This window comes from Bos javanicus, chromosome 1, assembly GCF_032452875.1.
Source record: "Bos javanicus breed banteng chromosome 1, ARS-OSU_banteng_1.0, whole genome shotgun sequence".
NCBI classification, from domain to species: domain Eukaryota; kingdom Metazoa; phylum Chordata; class Mammalia; order Artiodactyla; family Bovidae; genus Bos; species Bos javanicus.
The window spans coordinates 67448301-67470984 of record NC_083868.1 but is presented as its reverse complement, the minus strand read 5'-3'; the positions used below and the strand labels follow the sequence as shown (position 1 = coordinate 67470984).

Below are 22684 nucleotides of genomic sequence, written 5' to 3'. Positions count from 1 at the left end.
GCCTGTTGTGTGCCTTCTTTGGAGAGAAGTCTGTTTAGATCTCCTGCCTATTTTTTGATTGGGGAACCTGTGATTTATATCCTTTCAAGGGTCAGAAGCAGAGGTGACAACTTGGACTTGTAACTGGAGTCTTAAAGAGGAAGGAGGAGAGGGGAACTCCTATGAGACTGAGCCCTTAACCTGTGGGGTTTACCCTATTCCAAGTGGTTATTGTCAGAGTTTAGTTCAACTGTTGGTGACTGCTGAGAATTAGAGAATTGCTTGGTGTGGAGAAATTCACACATTTGGTGTCATAAGTAAGTGTAGAGAAGAAACAGGTTTTTCTATTCTTGTTTAGTTGCTGAGTCATGTCCAACTCTTGCGACCCCAAAGACTTCCGCCCACCAGGCTTCTGCTCCTCTATCCATGGGATTCTTAATACTGGAGTGGGTTGCCATGATCTCCTTCAGGGGATTTTCCTGACCCAGGAATCAAATATGAACCTCTTATGTCTCCTGCATTGGCAGGCAGGTTCTTTACCACTAGCGCCACCTGGGAAGCCCATGGGAATACTTGTCAGGAGTTAAAAGTCTTCATAATTGAACCAAGCAATTCTCCTTCTAGGTATCTTTTCTAAGAAAATAATCAGAGAGTAGAAGGAGGATAAATATGTAACAACAACCCCAGAAACAGCCTTAATGTCCAACAATAAAAGTAAATACTTTAAATTATAAAAGCTTCCCTTGTCATGGGAAAATGTCCATGATATGTTAAGGATATAAAACAAAAATACAGTTATGATCTGTTCTATACTAAAATCATTTATAGCAAGATGTAAATAAAGCATGATACTTTTCCATATCTCAAAAAATGAAGACTTTGGAACCTTCAAGAAGAGAACAGGACTATTAATATTTGATAACTACTCCAGGAAAGCTAAGGAAACCTTTCCTTCCAAAGTCTAAAGGGTATGTATGATTCCAAGTTTTTCCAAGAACAGTCTCCTCACCACCTAACCTGGGAAGCGCTTGCTTTGAAACTATTAAAGTGCTTCCATGTTTTTGTGGTGACTCCAAACCTATCTTCATAGCTTTTGCTGCTTGTTCTTTTGTTTTAAATGCTGCAAAGGCAAATCCCTTTAGATTACCAGTAGACTTTTAATGCAGTGTACTTATGCAAACATTGCCACACTTCTAAACACAATCCAGTTGTGATCAACATTTTTGGGAATTAACTCCTATGACAAATTAGAGACAGTATTAAACATGTAAGGATTTCATAACTATCATCTTACTCAGAAGGTCAATACATTTTTAATTTCGAATACTGATTTTTTTTTTTTAAAGGAAGACTCTGAGAGGGATTTAAGGAAGGAAAGGAAGAAAGCAAATAACACTTACCAGGCAATCCATATGTGCCAGGTCCCTTAGGTTCATCACTTTATCCCATCATCACAAAATGCACAGGTAACCCTCTCTTTTACGTTAGCTCTCTTTTTTTTAATGGATGAGAACACAGGAGCTCCAAAAGTGCTGAAGGAATTACCAAAGTCTCGGGGCTGGTCAGTGAAGGATTGGCCCATCCTGTCCTGCTCCCAGACTTTTGTTTTGTTTTGCCACCACATCTCGCTGCCCAAATACTTAGGGAGCTTTGGCTCCACTTCTATTGCCATTTGGAGTTTGATTAAAAACAAAATGCAGACCATGTTATCACAAGTGCTTTCAATACACATTTATTTCAAAACCACAGCACAGTAACTATAATGTCAACATAACCATATTTCCACACTGAGCAGGAAATCACCATTCTCGTGTGCATCTCCCAAGAAGTGGGGGCTGGCTCAGAGGCTCCGTACTGTGAGTAATGACTAGAACCCCCATTCTGAACTAGGAGTTCTAAACCATTAAACATTTAATTACCACTCTGGCAAAGCAATGCACATTACCATTTCTAAAATGTAGCAGCACAGAGATTTTAAATGCATCTTTATTTTTCAGAGTCTTCAGTATTCACAATGTGTAAAATGAAGCGGAGTTTTAAATAAAATGCTATGCCAAAACACAGTTCCTTAAAAAGACCCGATGGAGAGGAAGGAAAATCGCATATGAATAATATTTATCAGTGCTTACAGTTGACATTAACTATAGTTTGAAAAGAATAAAAATACTCAAGACTTCAACATTCCCTTACAAAAGTATACTTGGCAATAAAATAAAAATCTATAAAACCCCAAATATTACAAAAGTAAAATGCAAAAAAAATCTTTTTATTAAAATGTAACATATTTACATGGTAAGAATTATTTTAAACTGCACAGAACACTCAGAAGTTGCGATGAGTGTCAGAGGGGAATTTATCACACACACTCAATGTTTGGACAGTTGTATAGGCCCACCAGGTCAAAGAGCCAGGTCAGCAGATACACACATCCCCTGGCATGACAGTTCAGTGAGGGCAGATTTTAAGCCTCCTCCCTGCAACCTATTTTTGCTGGAGAAGGCAATGGCACCCCACTCCAGTACTCTTGCCTGGAAAACCCCATGGACAGAGGAGCCTGGTAGGCTACAGACCATGGGGTTGTGAAGAGTCGGACACGACTGAGCAACTTCACTTTCACTTTTCACTTTCATGCATTGGAGAAGGAAATGGCAACCCACTCCAGAGTTCTTGCCTGGAGAATCCCAGGGACGGGGGAGCCTGGTGGGCTGCTGTCTATGGGGTCGCACAGAATTTGTGCACTGTGTCTCATGCTAGGAGAACATCTTCCCAGGTGCATGGGGTATCATGTGAGGAGGAGTACCTCCTGGCAGGAAGCCTGTGTGTTAACTGGATCTTAGTGTTGCTATTTAAAAGTCAGGTTCTGGGAGGAATCTCAAGAGATCATCTGGTCTATCCTCAGTTCTTTGGGACCGCCCCTGCCCCTTCTCTAAATTAGAACCACAGAGGCAGGGAACCTGCTGAAGCCTACTGGAGGACTCATTCACGCTGACAGTCAGAACTTCTTTGCTCAACTGCAGCCGTTTCAGCCAAAAACCATCCTCAGGGTGGACCAGATTTCAACAGGCAGAGACTCTGCTCTTCCACAGAATGAAAGGGAGTCAGGGGCTTCAGTGCAGCCTGGGGCTGGGAGGAGGGTCAGGGAGAGCAGGGACGGTAATGAGACTCAACCCTCCAGGAAACCCAAGGAATGGGGGAAGATGAAGCCTCTACGGCACACCAGGACCCCAGTGTGGGTTGTGATGGCCATGGGACTATTGCTCCCATGCCAGCAGCAGCCTCTGCTCTGTGTCTGCAGCCATCCTGCCTCTGCTTGCCTTCCTGCTCTGACAGTCCTGTGTTGCAGAGCCACGAAAGCCAGAGAACTATAAATGGAGTGAGATCAGACCAGACACACTGTGCCTTGAAAACAGAGGGAGAATAAAAAAGCACTTAGGCTTTCAGATTTTTTCAGTGATTTTTGTTGGATGAACTTTCTGGTTTGCTTCCAGGAATGTGACTGAGAGGGTGGAGGCAGATGGAAAAGTCTGAATGGAGTAGGGCTTGCTGATGTCCTTTACCTGGATCTATGTCCACTTGGACCTCATGTCCTTTACTTGGATCTAAGGCCACTTGGACTACCCAAGATTTCTCTGCATCCAAGAATTGGTTTGAAAAGTAATGACTTGTACAAAGCGCGTAGAATGCAAAAGGGTACTGAAGACATGAGAGACTGCAGATGTCTAGATTCCCACTGCTTTCTTGGAGAGGAACAGGAACCTTCGCTCTGCCAACCAGGGCTTCCGTGAGGGTGGTTCCAGATGGTGGGCTCCCCCTTCCAGTGTTCCCACCGCCCTGGAGTGTGAAGGAGGGTGATGTGCGAAGACAGTTCCTACCTCCAGCTCCCCTGCAAGTCCTCTGCCCTGACTTGCTCTGCTTGTCTCCCCATTTTTGGACCACCTCTCTCCTGCCTCCATTCTTTAAAAGCAAAAACTTCTAAGTGCCAGGAGGATGTGGTTCTGGAACAGATGACAGGGTAGGTTGTGGAATATCCATCCTTGGAGAGCTGAAAGAGCAGCTGGTCAGACAGTGCAGGCGGGATATGCTTGGAGGCAGGAGGTTGGGTCAGATGACTCTGAGAACAAGCCGGTTTCAGGGTTCTGTATTTCAGCATCTGCTTCCACCACAACTCCTTGTCTCCACAGCTCCTCTTCCACCTTCACTCAGCAGACATATTAACAAATGCCTGCAGCCTGGCTTCTAACTCCTTCAGTGGGGTCTCCATGCTTCCATGACCCTGGCTCCCTCTTGCTAGAAGGCTTTTTCATCTGCCTGATCCCATGTCTGAACACTAGTAGATCTGAATGCTTTTGGAGCTTGGTAGTTTTCCCTAAAATTCTTCCATTTCTTTTCAAGCCATCAAGACAGATTTCTCTGTCTATCCCTTCAAAAGCTGTTTAGAGGGACTTTTTTACTCTATGACAGTTACACATAACCATATACATTGATTAGGGACAAGTATGGGTTTCTAATGGCCCAAGAAAACAGGATTTAAAACGTATCTTTCCAAACAGATTTAAGATCCCATAGACAGTCATAGAAATAAGCTACAAACAGCCTTTAGGGGGTATTGCTAGCTTTGAATTACCTTTGTTATGAATGAACTCATCAGAATATGAATCTCTGTGAGGGCCAGGATGCTGTCCTATTTGTTTCTGTATCCTCAGAGCCTAGACCAGCACTCAGCATGCAGCAGAAGCCTCAAATATACTGGTTGAATTATGTGATCCAGCTTCCTCCATCCCAGCCCTCCTTCTATCTTTTTAAAAAATACAGTCTGCCTCTCCCAGCATTTAAGTGGTTAGGATGAAATCCCTGCCTGGCTTTATTTTAGAATGTTCTATTATGTTCAAATTGTATTATAAAGTACTCAGAAGCAAAAAGATCACAGTCTGCTATAAGATAAAAGAAGCAATTTTGTAAAAAAAAAAAAAAAATGAAATCTTAAAAAAAATGAAATAAATTTCAGGATCTAGATAACAAAGAATTTACCGGTAAAGGTATACTGATAAAACAGTGAATAGGTAAGGGAATCAGTAGCTGGTTCATTAGAGTAACCTTTCCCCCAATTAGAAGGAAGGACAATTACAGGCTTCAGAATGCAGCACGGAACTGCATGTGCCTGGGGATCTTTATTAACCTTGAGTAAAAAACACAACAAACGCGAAGGGGTTTCTGCATTCTGAGATAAAAAAGGGTGAAATGTCAGGGCTAAGATATCAATCAGTGTTTTTTCCCCTGAAAAGGACAAGGGTAGCTGAATTTCTCTGGGACGTGGGGCAAGGATTCTGGGGCACAGACTGAAAGGACAGTGGGTTATGGAGGGGGATGGCTCCACTGGAGACATTTACGTCACGTACTGAAATGATTTCTCAGCAATAACTTATTGATCTGGAAGAGCAGTGCAGCATGAACTAGTGAGTTCAGGGAAGGACTGAGAGGAAAGAGACCACCCCAACACACACCCTCCATTTTAGCTGGAATCCAGCGGGACCAGACACCTGCACCGACTCTTCCAGGCCCCTTCTCCGAGTCACAGACCTTCCTTGACCTTATATATGTGAAGGTCAAGGAAGTGATTTTTGGGACTTGTGGATGCAATCTTGTAGATGAGGGAAGAATTTTCCTAATACTTAATTTTCATAAGCCTCCAAAAGATTTATTTCTGGTGAAGAGGAAAGTAAGCTTGGAGATGGAGATACTGGCAGTAAATAAACCCATCTGCAGAACTGAAACTTGCCCTTTGGAGCATCTTTGGGTTTCTGAAAGGCCTTAGAAGGCAGGACTGCACTGTGATGTCATTCAGTCTTATCTGACTCTGTGTGACCCCATAGACTGTAGCCTACCAGGCTCCTCTGTCCATGGGATTTTCCAGGCAAGAGTACTGGAGTGGGGTGCCAGTGTGGCTTACATTTACTCACAGGTGGACGCATCCGAAGGGCCCCTACAGAGCCTCCTGCCCCCAAAGCAGCCCTTCTCTCTCTCATGGGCTGATGTCCCAACTTCTATCATTAGAAACTCTTTGTTTTGGGTGTTTAGTCTTTGTTCTCTGTTGAAACTTAAATTCCTTTTAGAAAGGAAATGCACAAGGTCTTATGAGAACTGTATCTTGTTGTGCTTTTATTTGTTAAGTCTTGTTTTCGGAGGAAGGTAAAGGTGCCAACAATCCTCTCAACCTTCTAAAGGAATAGTAACCCACTCGCCAGACAGGGATGATGGGAAGGTTTGGGATTCCTCATGCAAAAGTTGATTCAGTGCTCCCAGAGAGATCCAGGTTCTGTAAATTCCAACCAAACAGAATACCTTCCCCTGAAACCAGTCATGGTTAATGATAGTATGAGAAAAAAAATTTAGGTTCCAGATACTCATAATTATTTGGGAAACTCTCGTTGGTTTCTTTTAATTGCTAGTTCAGGAGATTATCATTATTTTTTTTTTAATCTTTCTAAAGTGTCCTGAAAGGTGGAAACATCCCTTGTTTTTCCGATTTTCCTTCACAGGCACACACGTAATTACTCTGTATACAGAATGAATAAAAGGGTGAATGAAGGAAGAGCAGATATGTCTATGGCCTGAGGGTTTCTGTAAGTGCCTGGCACCTATAACATATGACTAATGGGACTTTCCTTATAGAAGATCCTTGTTTGTTTGAAAAGGTAATGTGTAACTGAAAGGACCAGTGGAAAGGTATTGCATGCCTGTCGTTGTTTTCTACTTTCTGTTTGGTCTGTGTGTGACCAAACAGGTGCATATCAGAAGCTATAAAACTCTTCAGCAAATAGGACCATCTACTTGACCCTTCTATTTTAGAGGTGAGGAAGCCAGGGTCCAGAGAGAACAGGTGATTTTTCCAAAGCCCCAAGGTTCTCAGCAGCTGCCCTGAAGAGAGAGACTGAGACCCAGGCCTCCAGACCCCCTGGACTTTTGGTTCATTTCCCTGAAAGCTATTGTACCCTTGTTACAATCTCAGTGAAGCCTGGTTTCCTAACACCTGGATACAGATCAGACCTGACCTGCTGAACCTCCATGCTCACCCTATAAAAGATCCGCCCAGCTCTCCTGGCAGAATCTGGCTGTTAGAGATGACACTGTTGCAGAGCAACTTACAATTCTCCAGTGCTGCAACTCTAGAAATATCAGTTCAAGGATCAACTTTACCATCTGATCTGACAGTTTGATTTCTACAGGTGCAAACTCACTGCTGACTCACAATGAATCAAACCAAACCAAAGGATGGGTTTCTGGTCTGGCCTGATTCTGGTGAGCAAATGCAATACTCTGACCTGGCTCCTAGGATGCTATCTCAACAGCAGATGAGATTTTCTCTTATCGCATTTGATAAATTTAACAGTCCTTGGGTTTTATATATAAAGTCCTTTGGGGAAATAAACAGCACCTATAGCTTATCTTCTAGCAGAGACAAAGACAAAGCCATGTCTTCTTGTTGCTGAATGTGTGGTCTGTGTTCACGTATAGGGACTCATAAAAGGAGGACCACTGTGCACACAGGTGGGTGTATGTCAGTCACTTCCTAATACTTCAATAGAAGGGAACTGAATTTCCAATAGAAGGGAACTGAACTGGAAGAGACCTCAGAGAACACCTCTGTTCACTCTGTCACTTCAGAGCTGTGGGTAAATGAAGGGACTTGCTCAGGGTCAAACAGCTGAAGATACCAGGCCTGGCAGCAAGCTGGGCCCTGGGGCTTCTAGGCCAGGGCTCTTTTTCTGTCCTCTCTAGTCTAGTTCATGATGAAATGGCTCTCTTCAATAATAGTGACAACTCAGATAATGTGGCTTGCTTCCATGCATAGTCAGAAATAAGTAGGAAGATACAATCAGAGAGGGAAAAGCTGGATGGGGAAGACGGCAGGAAAGAAAGTGACTGAACAGAGCTCAGATCTCGTCATGCTACACTCCGATTTTACTGGTTGCTTGAAAGTTACAACAGCTAAGGGAGGTGACAAGGAAAACACATTACCAGAACCTTCATTAGCTATTATGATTATTTTTAATGGGATTGTATAGGTTGTCCTCACAACTTTCTGCTTTTCACAGCATGGCATGCTTCTGCTGAGATGGGGGCCAAGCAAACTGTCAAGAAAATCTGTTTGGATTTTGGGGGTGGGTCATTCATTTTTTTCTCTCATGAGGCATGGACCTGAGTTGGTGGCATTTAAAACTGACTATATTTCCAACAAGAAAACCAATATTGCACATTGAAATTCACCTTTTAACTTGAGAATATGATAGAGCTTGATGGCACATAACCAGATGGCACAAAACCATGAAATGTCTGTTAACCGCTGCTACGTTTGACACAGATTCATCTTAGAGAAAAATAAGGAGCTCAGAAGCTCCTGCCTGAAGTGTTAATGCCAACATGGTCTCAAGAAATAGTTCCCAAGATGACTTGATTTTAAATCCTAAGTTTTTATACTTACGTATGTAAATGCATAGAAAATTTTCTGAAACGACTCAGAGGGATTACTTCTGAAAAGGAGAATGGATTAACCAGCATGTGTTTGGAGGTAGACTTCACTTTATATTTTTGTATTGGGTATTTTACAATGGGTATACACTCATGTGTATTAATTTTCAAAAATTTAAAAAGAAAGAAATTTTACTTAAATTATTTCTGGTTTACACATTGATCACTTATGGAAGGAATGCTGGTCTAGGAGTCAAGTGATCTGCTAAAACTGAGCTGTGTCATGTAACCTAAGGGATTCTCTATTTACTTATTTGTAAAATGGAGTGGTTGGATTACATTATCTCTCTGATTCTACAGTTCTTCCAGGTAAACGGGAAGAAAGCCAGTCTGAACTAGAGGAAGTCTAAATTAAATGATAGTTTTGAAAGTATCATTTTCTAATATTAGTAAATCAAGTGTCTCCAAGTCATTCTTGCTGTTTTGATCAGGACTACAGAAGCCTTGCTCACAAACTAAAAGAGCTGGTGTGTGTGTGTGTGTGTGTGTGTGTGTGTGTGTGCTCAGTTGTGTCTGACTCTTTGCAACCCCAAGGACTGAAGCCCGCTGGGCTTCTTTGTCTGTGGAATTTTCCAGGCAAGAATACTGGAGTGGGTTGCCATTTCCAGGGAATCTTCCCAACCCAGGGACTGAACCATGTCACTTGCATCTCCTGCATTGACAGGTAGATTCTTTACCTCTAGCACCACCTGTGGGGAGCCCCAAGAGCACTGTACTGTAGGGCTGATCTGGTATTCCTTCTGGAGCCTCATAATGCACCAAATATAGCATGTTTAGAGCTAAAATGAACTCTGTTCGTTTTCAAGGCAAACCATTCAATATCACAGTAATCTAAGTCTATGCCCCAACCAGTAGTGCTGAAGAAGCTGAACCTGAACAGTTCTATGAAGACCTACAAGACCTCCTAGAACTAACACCCAGAAAAGATGTTCTCTTCTTTATAGGGGTCTGGAACGCAAAAGTAGGAAGTCAAGAGATACCTGGAGTAACGGGCAAGTTTGGCCTTGGAGTACAAAACAAAGCAGGGCAAAGGCTAACAGAGTTTTGCCAAGAGAACGCACTGGTCATAGCAAACACCCTCTTCCAACAACACAAGAGATGACTCTACACATGGACGTCACCAGATGGTCAATACTGAAATCAGATTGATAATATTCTTTGCAGCCAAAGATGGAGAAGCTCTATACAGTCAGCAAAAACAAGACTGGGAGCTGAATGTGGCTCAGATCATGAACTCCTTATTGCTAAATTCAGACTTAAATTGAAGAAAGTAGGGAAAACCACTAGACCATTCAGGTATGACCTAAACTAAATCCCTTAAGATTATACAGTGGAAGTGACAAATAGATTCAAGGGATTAGAACTGATAGAGTGCCTGAAGAACTATGGATGGAGGTTCGTGACATTGTACAGGAAGCAGGGATCAAGACCATTCCCAAGAAAAAGAAATGCAAAAAGGCAAAATGGTTGTCTGAGGAGGCCTTACAAACAGCTGAGAAAAGAAGAGAAGCAAAAAGCAAAGGAGAAAAGGAAAGATATACCCATTTAAATGAAGAGTTCCAAAGAATAGCAAGAAGAGATAAGAAAGCCTTCCTCAGTAATCAATGCAAAGAAATAGAAGAAAACAATAAAATGGGAAAGACCTAGTGATCTCTTCTAGAAAACGGAGAAGGAAATGGCAACCCACTCCAGTGTTCTTGCCTGGAGAATCCCAAGGACGGGGGAGCCTGATGGGCTGCCGTCTATGGAGTCGCACAGAGTCGGACATGACTGAAGTGACTTAGCAGCAGTAGCAGCAAAGGAACATTTCATGCAAAGATGGGCACAATAAAGGACAGAAATGGTATGGACCTAACAGAAGCAGAAGATATTAAGAACACGTGGCAAGAATACAAAGAAGAACTATACAAAAGAGATCTTCACGACCCACATAACCATGATGATGTGATCACTCACCTAGAGCCAGACATCCTGGAATGTGAAGTCAAGTGGGCCTTGGGAAGCATCACTACAAACAAAGCTAGTGCAGGTGATGGAATTCCAGTTGAGCTATTTCAAATCCTGAAAGATGATGCTATGAAAGTGCTGCACTCAATACGCCAGTAAATTTGGAAAACTCAGCAGCGGCCACAGAACTGGAAAAGGTCAGTTTTCATCCCAATCCCAAAGAAAGGCAAAGCCAAAGAATGTTCAAACTACCACACAATTGCACTCATCTCACATACTAGGAAATTAATGCTCAAAATTCTCCAAGTCAGTTTTCAACAGTACGTGAACTGTGAACTTCCAGATATTCAAGCTGGATTTAGAAAAGGCAGAGGAACCAGAGATCATATTGCCAACATCTGTTTGATCATTGAAGCAAGATAATTCCAGAAAAACATCTACTTATGCTTTATTGACTATACCAAGGCCTTTGACTATGTGGATCACAAGAAACTGTGGAAAATTCTGAAAGAGATGGGAATACCAGACCACTGTACCTGCCTCCTGAGAAATCTGTATGTAGGTCAGGAAGCAAGAGTTAGAACTGGACAGGAACAACAGACTGGTTCCAAACTGTGAAAGGAGTATGTCAAGGCTGTATATTGTCACCCTGCTTATTTAACTTATATGCAGAGTACATCATGCGAAATGCCGGGCTGGATGAAGCAGAAGCTGGAATCAAGATTGCCAAAAGAAATATCAATAACCTCAGATATGCAGATGACAGCACCCTTATGGCAGAAAGCAAAGAAGAAAAAGAGAGTCTTTTGATGAAAGTGAAAGAGGAGAGTGAAAAAGTTGGCTTAAAACTCAACATTCAGAAAACTAAGATCATGGCATCCGGTCCCATCACTTCATGGCAAATAGATGGGGAAACAGTGGAAACAGTGACAGGCTTTATTTTTTGGGCTCCAAATCACTACACATGGTGACTGCAGCCATGAAATTAAAAGACGCTTGCTCCTTGGAAGAAAAGCTATGACCAACCTAGACAGCATATTAAAAAGCAGAGACATTACTTTGTCAACAAATGTCCGTCTAGTCAAAGCTATGGTTTTTCTAGTAGTCATGTATGGATGTGAGAGTTGGACTATAAAGAAAGCTGAGCACCAAAGAATTGATGTTTTTGAACTGTGGTGTTGGAGAAGACTCTTCAGAGTCCTTTGGACTGCAAGGAGATCCAATCAGTCAATTCTAAAGGAAATCAGTCCTGAATATTCATTGGAAGGACTGATGCTGAAGCTGAAACTCCAATACTTTGGCCACCTGATGCAAAGAACTGATTCATTTGAAAATACCCTGATGCTGGGATAGATTGAAGGAGGGAGGAGAAGGGGATGACAGAGGATGAGGTGGTTGGATGGCATCACTGACTCGATGGACACGAGTTTGAGCAAGGTCTGGGAGTTGGTGATGGACAGCAAAGCCTGGCGTGCTGCAGTCCATGAGGTTGCAGAGTTGGACACGACTGAGTGACTGAACTGAACTGACAGTTAAAATGGATTGATGTGTTTTTATCATTTCTCCAAGTATGCTGAAATGAATTCCATGTTTTATCTCATTTTTTAGCTGTTTTTTAAAAATTATTTCTCCCTTGTTGCATGAGCAGAACAGCCAGGGTATTGTGGTTTTATGCTCTCTTTCTGAGTGTTGGCTGAGATGGAAAGCTACTGTCTGAAGTGTACCAGGTTCAAAGGCACAAGAGAAAGACTACACGCACGAGCTTAGTCCACATTCTAAAAGTACAGCAAATAATAACTAGGGAAACTTGTGAGAGATCGTTGTAATTCCCTTCCCATTGCAGGGGAATATTCTAATTTCTAAGATCTGGCTGTGAGAAGAACTGTTAGGTTTTTCTGGATTTGCCTGTGTTCTGATCATGCTATCATCCTGTTCAGGAGAGGACAGCCTGGGTATCTGGCTTTACTACTAGCCAGGAAAGAGACTGAGTTTTTAGCTCCAGGTCTTAGGGAGGGGTTGAGGGTAAAGAAGCTTGTGCTAGGAAGTCAGCTCAAGGAAGCAGAGACCATGATGGAGCTGAGAGCAGATTCGTGCAAGTGTTCAGAAAACTGAGGTACAGGGCAGTGAGGACAAGTAAAGAGGAGCCTCAGGAAACTGTTACGTGAAACAAGGGGTTGGTGTTTCAGTCCTGACCAAAAGCAAACTAAAATTGTTTATAAAAGAAGGGTGGTTTAGGGGAGAGATTTAGGGCCATGACAGAGGATGAGCTGGCTAGATAGTATCACTGACTCAATGAACATGAATTTGAGCAAACTCCAGGAAACAGCGGAGCACAGAGGAGCCTGCATGCTACAGTCCATGGGGTCGCAGAGTCAGACATGACTTGGCGACTGAACAGCATTCCCTGTACTCTGCCCACAGTCTCTATCATTCCCATCCCCTCAGAGGTGACACTCTCAAGGGTCTCTTAAGGGCTTTGGTATTAGTCCCTGGAGGCCATCCCCTAAGTCTGAGGTTCCAACTGAACCAGGAGGTGACCTGGAAGGACATGAGTGTTCAGAGTGGCCAAGATGTCTGCCTACTGAGCAGAAACTCATCACTATCGAGCACAATGGATGCTACTAAAAATGCACCTAACTCTCCCTGTTAAGTTTTGTTACGGAATGGGCCAACACTCTCCCACCTCAGTATTGTTTATATTTCCCAACAGACTAGCAAACTGTTGATAATATGGAAATAAGCTTTTATACCATTTTTTTCTGTATGATTATAATCCTACAAAGTGGAATTCTATTTTTCCTACATTTAGAAAGAGATCTGATGAAATATCCTCATAGTTTTCTATGTTTCTTTTTTAATGGGACACTTTCGTCATATCATAGCTTTTGCATTTGTATAGTAACAGTATTTCCTGTATTTACTTTTTCAGGGACAAATGTGAAATTAATGTGATTTTTAACATTAAAGCAAATCTACTATGCATTTGCATTTGATCTTGTTTAAAATGAAGCTTATACTTATGCAAACAGCAAGATGAATGCCTAGATTTTAATAAAAATAGTAAAAAAAAAAAAAAAGAGAATTAAAAGATGAGATGGGAATTCAATTCCTCAATTTAAAATCTCTTAGTTTGAATCTCTCATTAGAGAGGCTTCATAAAGACAAGCTTTAAGCATTCTCAATAATTAAACATGAATATATGATCTATGTTAAAACATGGCCCTGAGGCTATATATGCTTAAATATACAAAATGGTGCTTGACTCCCTCTTGTTAGCTTATTAGTTCTGTCCTCCAGTGAAATGCATTTGTGTATCTAATTGTTCTGTATCTCCACTACACACCATATTTAAAAAACGCTTCTTCCCATAAACTGAAGTATTCTCTGATAAGCCACAGGGAACTTACACTATATTGTAACATGTCCTTACCAATTAATACTGCTACTGACTTTGTTTATGAGGACTGAATTATTCATCAGAAACTTCAGATCCTGTCACTCACTGCAGGCTAAGACTTTAGAAATGTTAGAACACCAACAGGATAGCGAGAAAGAAAATAGACAGATTTTACTTAGAATCAAGCAATCACCTCATTTTAAGGGCATTTTACTCTTAAGCCCCATCGTTTCTGAACATGAAAGTGTATTCATGAACATCCCGAAGTGTACACAAATTAAGCTCTAATTCTGTGAGGCAGAGAAAAACACTACTTTGGGAGTTAAAGATGAGGGTTATAGTTAGTTTTACTTTTGTCATTAACTAGAATTGTGACCTTTCGCAAGCCCCTTTATCTCTCTGGGACTGTTTCTATAAATTATAAAATGAGTGCTTGGATTAGTAGAGGGTTAAGATTTTTTTTAATTATAAAATTAATTAGGACTCTTTAATGTTTGTTTATAAAGTGCAGGGATAACAGCTGTTCTTCTGATGCATGTGAGAAATACAAAAAGTAAAAAAAAATTTTTTTTGGAAATACACAGGTTAGAAAATAATGTGTAATCCTCCCCCTACCCCTAGAGCCTTTTGGTGCTCTATCAGGTTTGGGATGTGAAATTTGATCACTTAAAAAAACTGCTGCAGTTTGTGATTAGAACAATTATCTGCTGGAGGGGTTAAGCAGAAGTAAATGAGACAGACCCATCTCATCTCATGTCACATATGCTAAAAACAGTGATTGGTGCCTGGTACAACAAAGGAATTTAAAATCAGCGCCCATTTGGGGTGTCTTTGAACTAATCAGTCATTTAGGCAATACTTTTAAACGCTATTTTTCACTTTGTGTTAAAAATAGAATTAACCATAATTAAAATGCTCTGCATGAGAAATCTTTTAGCTAAATTTTATATAGGAATGCCCTGAAACACAACAAATCTCACTAAAACCAAAAGCATCATAATTCTTCCCTTGCCTTTCTAGCCTCATTCTAAACAGGAGGGGGTGGTGGTTATTTTAGCACCCGGGTCATGGCCTGGGTCTTGACTGGCTTTCAGTTATACTGAAGAATTCTGCTTTCCTTTCATTTTTAAGAAGAATTACCAAGTTAAAGGGAACTAAGCCTAGCTTTCATAGGTTTTCTTCTCTTTAGCAAGTTCCTTCAGTTCTGGCCGCTGAGTTATTAGCAGGGAGGTTATAAAGGGGGATGGTCTAAAGCTGACTGAAGACAGATGTTAAATTTGAGGATTTCCTTACTTTCCAGGTTGCACAATTTAGGATCTTAGAAGGCTGGCGGTAATAGTCTCTTCCTCTAGGACGGAGGTGAGTTAATGCATAGCCTTCAACTTATCAAGGGGGAACGGAGGGAGTATATGGGACTATGTGTGATGGTGTGCGCATGTGTGCCGGTGAGTTGATCAAATGCTGACCAGGTTCCCTTAACCTTACTTCAGCACCCCGGCTAATGGAAGGAGCTGGCTTACACTCTGCCTGTCCAGGAAAAGACAAATAAAATAGATACTTAGCTGACAAAAACTGTACTCACATCCTCAAAAAATAATAAATAAATATATATATATATATACACATATATATATACATACATAGTTGACAATGAAGATACGGTTTTAAGTGAGGAAAAAGGAGAAGGAATTGGAGGAAGCTGAAAACAACGAAGGTAAATATTATTTTGGACTTTTTGAGAGAGAATTTGATTTTCTTGCATGAGGAGAATTATGTAAATCTGAAGAGTGGTAATACCATAACCCCACGAAAGCATATTACTTTATGTCATAGTGAAATACATGTCTAAGAGCTGTCCAATGGGTGTTATTTTTGAAAAAGCTGTCATTTACAGTAAGAAGGCAGGAAATGGCAAAATACTGCCCTCTCCAATATACTGACTCCATATAGAACTGAATATTTTATACCCTGAATGGAGATACAAGGAAGGAATTCAGAAATCACTCCACAGATTTGAAAGTTTCAAGGCTATAAATTGTTATTTTCAAATAAGGGTTATTTAATAAAATGCAACCCTGGTAAATAACAGCTGGTGCTGGATTTCCCATCCCATGCCACCACACATATATCTGCCCAAAGACACAGGATGTAATGTGGGATTTGTCATTTCATTTTTCACAAAGTGCTAAATCGGAACGGAATTACATTTTTTCATACAGCATTTAATGCAACTATATTAAACATTTAGTCACCTTCAATATAAACATTTAAGAGCCTAGTAGATGAAACTGTATTTCACAGAAACAAGGATAAGTTAAGATCGAGATACAAAGTATGCGTTCTGAGGTCACTAGAAAGCAGCTGGCCACCATAATTAAGGTGGCTGAAGCTTTCCAGTCTAATTACAAATCAGGAGTCACATAAGAAATTGCTTTATTAGAAAAAAATGTAGTGTACATGTGGCTAATTTCTATCATTGAAATACCTCTTGGCTATTTTATAATTAAAATCTGATATAGGGTTTAAACTTCTTTAGAAGTTAGTGGCATTTCTTCCTATTCTGATATGTGGCTTAGGGAAGGAGCTATCTTCATGTGATAGGCACCCTTTATTCCTTTTCATAACTAAAATGAACCAATCAGTAGCTTAGCACTGGCACAAAACATAGAGGGAATTACCTAGGTAGTGCTTTCTGGGTAAGCCCACACTTCTAACCCGACTCCGGCACAGGTATGTCACTGATGCAGTTTTAAATCCACTATTATCACTCAAGTTCCACATTATTATGACCTAGTAGTAATTAAATTAATGTGGTCACCTATAACCTAACAAAACCTCTGAATGAAGTTTCTTTCTTCTCCTTTTGATTTTTTTTCCTGTGCAATTCCAAGCAAATGTGCAGTAGGCAGTGTTGATTTCCAGTCTCCTTTTAAACTCCTTCGAGTCTGTGCTATTAAACTGAGACAACCACATCAAGATACAGTCTGTCATAGGATTCCCTGAAGCACAGAATGAGAAGGAGACTGAGCAAACACGACCCGGGAAGGCACCAGTTGAACCAAGACAACTCTGCAAGACAAAAACATGCACTTGTAAGCATTCACGTGTCCCCAGCAGAATGCCACTTGTATGCTGGCTGCAACCTGCTTGCTTTGCATTCAAAAGCACTTAAAATAAGCACTTATAATAAATGTGCCCTGGGATGCCTGAAAACCGGCTTTCAATAAACAGTGACAAATTTGGAGTCTAAGTGATGCATGGAATATGTTACAGGGCTTTCCTGTGGATATTTTTAATCAGTATTGCTTATGACTTTTCATCAGTTTAATCCACCTTGGCTTCAGTGGCAAGACAAAACAAATCTTACTTCAAAGAAAAAAAATCAATAACCTTTAAATGTTAGTTTGTTAATTATATATAAAGTGCCCTCTCTCACCATCACTCTTATCCTTGTTTTGAAAGATCTGATGGATCAGACAGACAAACAAAATCACCTGAATTAAGATAAAACTTTTATATTTTTGGGGAAAGACATACCTAACTCTCAGCAAAAAATCATACAGTAATCACAGTAAAACATATTATATATATATATATATATATATATATATATATATATATATATATATATAAATAATAAGTAAAACATTATAAAATGAATCCTAATTCGACCCTGTGAGATACTACTGAGAATACTTTGGCTTCTTTCTAGTCTTTTTTTCCTACCATCAGAATGGTTATGTATGATGCCAATTACCAGAAAATTGACAGAAATCATCTAAACAGGCAATTCAAATAATGATGTTTTTGATTTAATGGAATTGAGAATGCGCTTCTTCAAAAATGCTCATTCATGAATTCAGAACTCTCCGACAGGCCAATCTTGGGTCTCTTGTTACCAAAACACACATGCTGCCCAGCCCACTGTGCTGTCTCTGGCTGCTTCCTCTGGCTCCAGGGGCCCTGGAGCCATGTATCTGTTCAGCTTCCTTCTATCCCGACCCCTCTGTCAGTCAGTTCTGAGGTTTTGGTGTAGAAGTGAGCAGTTTCTTGGCACAAAGAATCTGGTGGTGGTGGTGATGGAGGGTGGGTGGGGTGGTTAACTTCTCTAGTTTAATATCCATTCAGCAATTTCAATTTAAAAAACAAAAATGAAGGAAATATGTTTCCTAGTACATTTTTTCCTTTGGGCACTGCTATACATTTTATATTTTCCCTCTCTGTTTCTACAGAATGCTAATACTGCCTTAATCTTCAAAAATCATCCAAAAGATTCTATGCTGCTGCTTTAGATTAATCCATAATTCATATGGCCAAAAGAGCAATTTATGCTCAGGAATGGAAATCAGAAAACCAACCGGTAAGAAAAGGTGCTGTAACACTTTTTTTCCCCTGGAATATGTTCACAAAAGCAGCCTCCCTAACCTCTCCATTTCTACATTTTAAAAGTCAGACATGCTATTCTACAGCACGCAACAAAGATGTGTATTTCAATGGTATTTTTTACACAAAGCTGGTTTCTGTCCTTTATTTGGACTGACTATAATCTAAATACTCAGAAAGGCTGTGATCTTTGGGATCTTGTCTTTATTCTAATATTCCCTGAAATGGCATACCCAGCATTTTCTGCTTTTATATTAACCAGATAGCCTCTGGATTTCTGACGATAATTTTAACAGGCAAAAAGAATCAGTGGAAAAATAAGAGAAAAAAAAGCAGCAAAATAGAGATAACAGCATAGCATTTATACGAAAAGTGAGCGTTTCTGACTTTAAAGTCAAATTTAAAATTTGCTTAAAGCAGTAGCTCAGGAAGTACATCACTTGACAAGAAATCTACATCAAGGACATTTTCTAAACCTTAGAGACTATATTTCACGGGAGCTAAGGTAACACACATGTAACAACGATCAACTTGTCCTAGCTCTCATTAAACCTAGAAATTAGTCAAATATTGCCAAAGCAGACCTTTATTTCATCAGCATTGTAAAATGATTCCTTCTACCTAGGTTTAGATGAAATTTCTAGAAATAACTTGAAAGTGCTCTTCAGTGTCATGGTTTGTTGGTTGATGTTCACTACTGCACACACCTCTCACCGAAAAGCCAAGTCCATTCTACAGTGAGTTCATCTGGCTTACCCAACTACCAGTGTTCTGAGAAATTATTGTTTAGAGAGAAGAAGGTCAGGGAGGAAAAATTCTGCATTTTCCACTGAAAACCATTCACATACACCACAGCTAAAGTGGCTCTGATGTGCAGGAAATGGCTTTGCTTAAAAGTTTGACTTGACTTGGCAGGAGTGAAGTGAACTGTGGTTCTCTGAAGTCCAGGGTCATATGACATGATTAAACCAACAGAGTCCTTTTCCATCAAAACTGTCTTTTTATCTTTTAAAGTGAGCACGGTTTTCCAACACTCCTTCCCTTTGCCTTTCACTAGAGAGCATATAAATTCCTACTCCAAGGCTCATGATTTGCTTCTACATTTCTGCTGGTCCTTGACCATCTCCTGTGCTGCAGCCTGAGGACTCTGTCAATTTACAAATTTACAGTGAGACACATATTATGTTTCAGGGCTCTGCACAAAATGCTGAGGCTCTGTTGGGACTGAACTAATTAGGATGAACCATTCTACTTCTCATCTCATCTTTCCCTGCAGTGATGCCACACTTTCAGTTTCTACCACCTTCAACTTATTTGTCTGATTCCAAATAACTTGGAATAACACACTTTCCAAAACCAGCCTTCTACTTACTTTGTTGATTTAGCCAAAATATGGTGATTTAACAAAACTGTCTTCACTATATCTCAAGAGAACTAGCTGACACCATGATTTCACAGTGTAATACTCCCTTCACCCCACATTAATTACCTAATAGTTACATTAATTACACATTAATTACCTAATAATTACTGTCACATTGCATTTTTATTCTTAGATATAAAATTACTTCTCACTAGTATACATCTGTTGAACCTGTTCTCCTGGTAACCACCAGACAACACCTCCCTCCTCAGCACACAACGCAGCCTCAAATTCATGGTTGGCTACTTCAAAATGAAAGACTGAATTAAAAACCTTTAATGCTTTTAGCCAAAACTTGTTGCAGAGCTTCTAGAACAACAACAAAACCCAGACAATACAAACTACAGAACGAGCTACAAACTATAAAAATAGAACATTAGAATACATTTTAGAGCATATAAAGAATATAACAGCATTCTCAAATGGATTTTGTATGTGAAGTCATTAGGATAAAACATCACTATGCTATCTGAAATAACTCACTGAGATTTGCAAAGCAAATATTATAGAAAGCAACTCAGTTTTGCAAATATGATTATATTAAGGAGCAAGTAACGTTTTTTGAAAGTGACCCTGAAAAACCCAAGTCAGACAAACTCTAAGAAATCTTTGATAGGGTCCCAGGTTCCAAAGCAGAATCAACACAGAACAGGGGAAACTCTGTGACCTAGGGCTCCACGTAAGTCAAGTGGCATTGGTATAGAAGCCCATGTGACATTCATCATCCATGATGGCAATGGCTATAATCTGCAGGCAAATCTATACTAGAGCCTATCTTGCCAGGCAAAGCACTCTAATGTGGTCATTTTGGGTTAGTCTGTATGGCTCTGAAAAGCCACATCTGATGTAGTCATCTACCAGATAGCACATGGTGGGGAAACAAGAACTCCGCTCAGGAAGTTTAGTACTGCCTTGAGAAGTGATCTAAAAAACCACCAATCTTTATGATGATTAAAAATCAGACTCTCCAATCATGTAACTAATAGCTGAATTCTGACATATAACTAACTTCTGGGTGAGTTTTTCAAATTTAAAATGACTAAATTATGACATTCAAACACTGGTTCTAATGGAAGGGAATTTATCATATTCAACATTTAGCATACCACGTTGTGGAAATAAAAGTTTAGGAAATAATTTTACATAATTGTTTTCAGATTTGTCATTTCTGTATCATCACACCCAGGCTATAAGACATGTTGAATTTTGCTGTGGGACTTCTGGGGGCGGAGATCAAATAAACATAAGGGAAAGAATCTCAACAGAGTTTTCATACTTCTAATAACTTTTTAGCCTTAGAAAGTTGTGGGGTGTGGGTTTGTTTGTATTCCTCACACACATTGAAAAATAAGCATATAAAAACATTTTTTAAAAAATAGAAGCCTAGATGTTTAAATTCCTATCATCACCAGAAAGAAAAAAAAAATTATCCACAAAGGAAAAAATTATCCAGAAGGAAAAAAAAAATTTAGTGAGTGCCAGTCATGCCCTGGTTAAAGCTCTTTCACACTGATTTTCTCATTAACTCTAAAATGTCAAAACATACTGAGATTTTTTTTTTGGTCCTGAAAATCATCCTGTTTGGTTAATTTTTATTTAAAGTTTTATTTTTCACAGTAGTCATGGAGTTTAGGTAGAAACCTTTAACCTCTATCTATACAGATATGTGTAAGAACATGTGATCAGAAACCAACCCAAAAGAGGGAAGCTTTCTTCCCCCAGCTAGATAAACCCTCGATCATATCAGTGAGATAGGAATTAACAGAAATGGTGCTGTTTCTAACACTGCCTGTGACAAAGAAACACAAATGTCTGCTTGTATCTGGTTACCAAGAACCTGCAAAAGGAGGAGTGAGCACTGACTGACCGGAACAAATCGGAGGCTGCCACATGCAGGAATCAGGAGAACGGCAGAGACTCTCTTCTGGCTGAGCACAATGGTAGGAACGCATTGGCCTCCTCCACAGTCAGACAGCGCAGGAGGGGTTCCTGCCTTAAACTGACCGATAAATACATGTCTCCTATATTCTATAGGTCATGTGCAAGAGGTCTGTTAAGGGTAACATGATCTGGCATCTACTGTTGATGTTTTTAAATGCTGGGAAGACACAGCAATTTCCATTCTAGAGGAGAATCCGTGCATGCTCAGCCAGGCTGTAAGGACTACTCAGCCCACCTGTGTCTGCGAGCTGGAAAACCATTGCTAAGGGCAACAGCCATCTCTGTCAACTGTGACACTACTGAAGTGGGTTAAAGCTGATAATGTAATAATTGTTAGATGATTCCATTTACAAAACTAACTGGGGGCAAAGACTTTACCCTGACACCTGGTGATGGCATTTCCTCTAATGGAAACACACATTTCCAGGAGGACAGTGAACAGTGGTCTGACCTTATTAAGATCGCCTTCGAAAATATTACTGTCGTTCATAGGGCAAACCAAATGGATATCAGGTTTAGCAAAGCTGAAAACTTCTTTTCCTGAATTACTGATTGACAGAAATGATCTAGTTTATTGTTAATTATAGTAAGAAATTAATATAGCATTTGGATTTTGCTGTGAGGTGAAAGTGCTCTGCCAAAAGCTGTCCAAAGCTCAGGGAGATTTTATTTCATCAGCTGTTAAAGTTTCAAAAATTTGTTTTTGAGTCAATGATGTTATTGTCACTATTATTTCAATTACAAGCCTGTGAGGATTCCTGAAAATAATTAGGTTTCTTGAATTGTCACATTTCAGAGCATTTCTTATATTTGAGTCCTATAAATTAGATTCTTACATGTTCAAATTACCCATATTTACTGGTATCTGATAAGTAGTTAAGAAAACATCAACCAGAAAAAAAAAAAAAAGGTGGTAATATTCATTTGTTTAAGATGAAATAAAATGGGACAGAAACCTCGTAAAAATTAATAAAAGATTTATATTTACAACTCACAAGTACAAAATAAAAAACAAGACATGTAGAAGTATAAAATAAGTATAAATCTTTATTTTAACATGCGAAAAAGAAGCCTAAATAATTGGGCCC

The 22684-nt window shown here is 39.9% G+C and overlaps 1 protein-coding gene across 1 annotated transcript in view; it reads right to left on the bottom strand.

Moving 5' to 3' along the window:
* Positions 1-1947: 1947 nt before the first annotated feature.
* SLC49A4 (solute carrier family 49 member 4) overlaps positions 1948-22684 on the bottom strand; it is a 101779-nt gene continuing 81042 nt past the window's right edge. Inside the window, exon 9 of the mRNA XM_061406854.1 lies at positions 1948-16918. Within this exon, the coding sequence (XP_061262838.1) occupies positions 16803-16918 (116 nt within the window). The 3' untranslated portion in view covers positions 1948-16802. The remainder of the gene's footprint in view (positions 16919-22684) is intronic.